We start from the raw sequence: 4,856 nt of genomic DNA, 5'->3' as shown, positions 1-4,856 counted from the left end.
TTGAGATATTTGACAAGCCATTTATTACCAACAACATGAGTTCTAGCAAACGATCGTCACACAATTGACAGAGAAAAAACACCATATTGGCAGCATCTTCAAGCACAATAAGTAAAACACCAAATCAGCTAATGTATTTACAAGAACAAAAAGTCGCAAATCTAAACAACCGTCGCTGGTTTTAAGTTCACGCGGGAAGATCAACTCTACCAACATATCAGCGCAAGGATCACAAAGACACCAATCAACAAAAGAAGATTCTTCAGAACATTATCAGCCTGATGTCCTCTATTTGCCGGGTGAGCGAACCCATGAGCATGGCCACTGTGAAACGAATTGAATCCATAAGGGAAACCAGATGTTGTCCCATATACTGTAGCATCTGGGAACCCATGGAACTGAATATTAAGCAGAGAGGGTAACAAACCACCGAAAGCAGTTGCAAAGGTGAAGTTGCCAATCCTGGCAGTTGCCATGGGCACAAACCCTCCCATGAACCCAAAACCATAATTGGGCAACTGATTTGCTTCCGGCTGAGGAGCAGTTTCAGGCCTCTGTCCCGCTGGGCGATTAGGAACATTAATACCTTGATACGTTTTCGATCTTGGATCGGCTTGCGTTTTGCCCCTACCATAGAGAGGCACCAATTTCTCCTCCTGTACAATGGCCTTACAAACTGGGCATTCCTGGGAATGTGAGTGATGGTGAAGCCATCTATACAGACAAGGCCAGCAAAAGAGATGGCCACAAAGAGTTACAATAGGATCTTGAGCTAGTTCAAAACAAATATTGCATTCGAAATCGCCTGCATCGTTTGCACTATTGCCAGAACAAGAAGGGCTTTGGGGTGGCACACTTGTTGATTCCCCAAACCCACTTTCCATGTTCAAAAACTCTCCAAAAGGTCTACAAAATGCAACTCCCTGTAATTCAAAAATCCTAGATCAATAACGCAGCAATATATATATATATATATATATTATATGTTCCCACCAAAAAATGTATCTAAATTGCTCATATTACTGCCAATAGAAATAAAAATTTTAAAAGAACCAAAAAAGATTAAAAAAAAAAAAAAAAAAATCTCGCAAGGAAAATTTTGGATTCTCCACGAGGGGCAACCAGGATTACAGGCATAAAAGGACCAATTCCAGAATGACGAACCACCAAATTTCAATCCAAACCCACCAAATGGACGTGGCTGTTTTTGACAAAATTTGTTCCCATCAAATAATATTTGATAATATCGTACAGATCAAATCAACAAGAATAATAACAAACAGAAATAAATGTCAAATAGCCATTCGAGGAGAAACTAAAACATTCTACATATTGTAATACATAATCAACATATACCTAAAAAATTACATATATAAATAAATCGGAGAAACTGTAAAAATGGGAGAAAAAAACAACGAAAATGAAAGAGATTCAACAACAACAATGAACAAAATTAGGGAAATTCTAAGACAGAAAAAATGTGGAATTTACATACCTTGTAACGAGGTAGATGAAATTGAAGATCCGGAAGGAAACCAAGAACCCAAAGGTCCACGCCTCCACCAAACCCACCTGTAATTCCAAAGGTCTCGTAATACTAGGAGATGCCTCTAAACTCTGTGGAAGTTTCCAGGTTTTACTGAATTTTTATTTTTTATTTTTTATTTTTTTTATTGTTTATTTTCATTTTTTTATGGAGTTTTTAGTCTTAACAGCGGAACTATTAACAGCATCCGGATTTTGAATACGTGTATGATGCGGCCTCGTTGTCCTTTCACTAAATTGTCGCTTTCATCGCACGTTTTGGATGCGCTTTCTGCCCCTGAATCCCACGGCTCTGATCCGTCCCTGCGTTCTGTGATTATAATTCACCGACCTGTTATGCCGACACTGTAAGTTTTTTTTTTCCTTTTTTCTTCTTTTCTTATTGGCAAAATAAATATTACATGTTTTTGTGTTTTCTTTTTGAAATTCCCCTTTCTATTCTTAATGAAAAATAAATAAATAGAATTTTTTAAATAAAAATTATTTTTTCCACAATATAATAAAAAAAATATCTTTATTGGAAATTTTTAATTGATAAATAATAAACACATTGAAAGTCCTAAAATACAAAATTTAATTATTATTTAAATAACATAATAAATCTAAACTATATGATTTTTTTTTTCAAAAATATTTAAAGAAAATTATGAATTATTTCTGTTTTCAACAAAACAATGATCAACATATCATCTTTTTTTTAAAAATTATTGGTGTGGTTATTTTTCATTATGTGTTTTCTTTGGGTTGAAGCAGGGCGGCAACCAACCCAAAAACAAAGCTAAAAGTGTTGTTAATTATTTGACTTGGGGGGTACATTTTCTTTTTAGTTTTTTTTTCTTTTTCTTTTTCAAAGATGGGTATGTTGTTTCCAAAAAATAAATTAGAATACAATTTATCTCAATTTTTTTTTTCTCTAGAAATTAATCAATCTCTAGTTTTCTAAATGTAAAACTAATTTTCTTTAAAAAAAAATGAAATAAAACTAGCTTCTTCTTCTTCTCTTTTTTTATTTTTATATATATATATAAAGCTATAAAACTAGCTTTGAAGCAGCAGCTTCAAATCACAAACAACATAATGATAACAACATCAACAACAATAATAAATTGCCTTTTCTCCACATTGAATTTGTGTAATCCTAGCCTCTAACGAACTCACCGCAGCCATAGAACAGGCACAACTAAGGTATGATCAAGTTAGACAAACAAAATTAAAGAATATATCATAAACTTAATATATGCTTATTGAATGTAGAAAACAAGCTTAATTTATCCATAAATTAAAATAAGGGGAAAAAAAAAAATTATTTCGGCTGCAGATGAAGACCCCATCATGTAACTTCCATCATTTCAAATGGAAGTGAGCCCAAATCTCATAATAGCCAAACATAGAGTATTGGATCCCAATAATTGTCAGACATGAAGCCAGCCCATTCATTTGTTTTGCGTCTTTCTAGCCCAGAAGAGGCAGATGACCAACGAGACTGTTTTATGGGCTGGGTCGAGGAGTCATGGCCTTGTCAAAGTCCACTAAGTGGACATCGATGAATGTGCTAGGTCCATACACTTAAATAAAGTACCACTGACTGCCAAGATGTTACAACTTTGTTGTAGTATTTAAATTCCTTTTCGGATAATAAAAGAGGTAGGACATAGTGTTTCCTCCACTCTCCACTAACGACGATGATCGACAACCACTATCATTACCACCACATGTACACATATTTGGGCAGAGAAAGGGAAATCCATATTCATGCAACAGATTAATGGCCAGTTTACTAAAAGGCACTTGACTGGCTAAACTTTACAAGTCTTTCCTTTTTTTCTTTTTTCTTTTTTATCATTTTTTTGGGTGAAAAAAACTTCAGAAGCCTGCGCTTACCAAGTAGATAAGCAAAACTTTATCACCAATTGAATCAAATTCCAAGTGGGTGATCTTTCTTTTGGTTTTTTTCCTGTTGATCAGTCGAATTGGTCGTTTTCAGTGAGCAATGAATGATAGCGAGCCTTCTACCAAAATAATAATAATAATAATAAATAAATGAACGGTAGAAGGGTTTGGGTAAGGTTAGCGTTTTGTGTGTCAATTTTGATGTATGCACACCGTTTCACTTAAAATCATAAGTTGTTGTATCATAGTTGATTTCAACCGTGCATTTCATTATCTTTGTTACACATCGAGCTGCCAAAGAATTTTATGAGTTTGCTTTTTTACCTTTTTTTTGGTAGAAATGAGTTTGCTAGTCCAAATGACAAAAAGAAAGACTAATAAATGACTAAGTTATCTTGCTAGAAAAATCGAAAGAGAGAAGAAGAAACCAGAGCCTTTGATTAGTTTACTAGAGGAAAAAATTTCCACGTTTTGGGGAGCATAAAGCTGACTTCTAAGCCTGTTTTATCTACCACATACAATATTTATGTATTTCTTTTGGAAATGACTATATATAATATCCGAGGAAAACCTACACAACTTCCAAAAGATGATTAGATCGTTAAACATTCCATGTGTACATTACTACTTGAGAATTGACCAATTATTGGCTTTGCATATTGCAAATTAGGCTGCGCATATACCAATTACATGTCCATCTACACCGAACTCGAAAAAATTACAGTTGCCGTATAGTATGCAAAGTGCTCAAGATGCAGACCCAATTGCTTAATTTGCAAATTAGGCTGCGCTTTTTGAAGGAAAATGACTTCAAGTATAAGAAATATATAAATTATAAAAATAAATATACCATATAAAAATATGAAAAGTGTTTTAAAAAATATTCTTAAATGATAAAATATGTATAATGAATTTGGTGTGGACTAAATATTATTAAGATGAATATTTATTTTTAAAAGCTTTTGTAAAGTTTTTTTAAAAATAATTTTATTTATAAATTAATTTTTTCAAAAAAAAAACAATATAACATTTAATTAATTAATTAATTAATGATCATAATTTTTTATAATATTATTAAAAAAAATAATTTTAAAATATATTATATATTTATATCATATAAATTTAAAGCACGTTAATTTTTTTATATTACTTATAAAATAATTCAATTGGAAATCTTCATAATATCCCTATATTCAAAACGATGATCAGTGCAACACTTGGATACCCGTCCCCAGAGAGAAATCAATTGGAATTGATCACTAAAGCAGGCAAGCCCTCTATTAAAAATTCAAATATATATATATACAGTCCGTTGGACGATTTTCATACGGACCATAATATTGGTGATAATTTTTTATAATATTAATGATGATTTTTTAAAAAATATCATTAATATTATAAAAAATCATCACTAATACTGT

At 32.2% G+C, this 4,856-nt stretch overlaps 1 protein-coding gene across 2 annotated transcripts; it reads right to left on the bottom strand.

Annotated features, from left to right (window-relative positions):
• On the bottom strand, positions 1–1,675 carry LOC107424847 (uncharacterized). Of its 2 annotated transcripts, none has more exons than XM_048479817.2 (2): positions 1,496–1,675; positions 1–923 (listed from the first exon to the last, which is right to left on the bottom strand). In XM_048479817.2, the coding sequence occupies exon 2, from the start codon at positions 882–884 to the stop codon at positions 207–209; it is 678 nt and encodes a 225-aa protein (XP_048335774.1). In that variant the 5' UTR covers positions 885–923; positions 1,496–1,675; the 3' UTR covers positions 1–206. The 2 variants fall into 2 exon arrangements, with proteins under 2 accessions (XP_048335774.1, XP_060675174.1); XM_060819191.1 differs by lacking the exon at positions 1,496–1,675 and adding an exon at positions 1,132–1,156.
• Positions 1,676–4,856: the final 3,181 nt, after the last annotated feature.

This window comes from Ziziphus jujuba, chromosome 7, assembly GCF_031755915.1.
Source record: "Ziziphus jujuba cultivar Dongzao chromosome 7, ASM3175591v1".
NCBI classification, from domain to species: Eukaryota; Viridiplantae; Streptophyta; class Magnoliopsida; order Rosales; family Rhamnaceae; genus Ziziphus; species Ziziphus jujuba.
The sequence above is the reverse complement of the archived record's forward strand: the minus strand, read 5'-3'. Positions and strand labels throughout refer to the sequence as shown.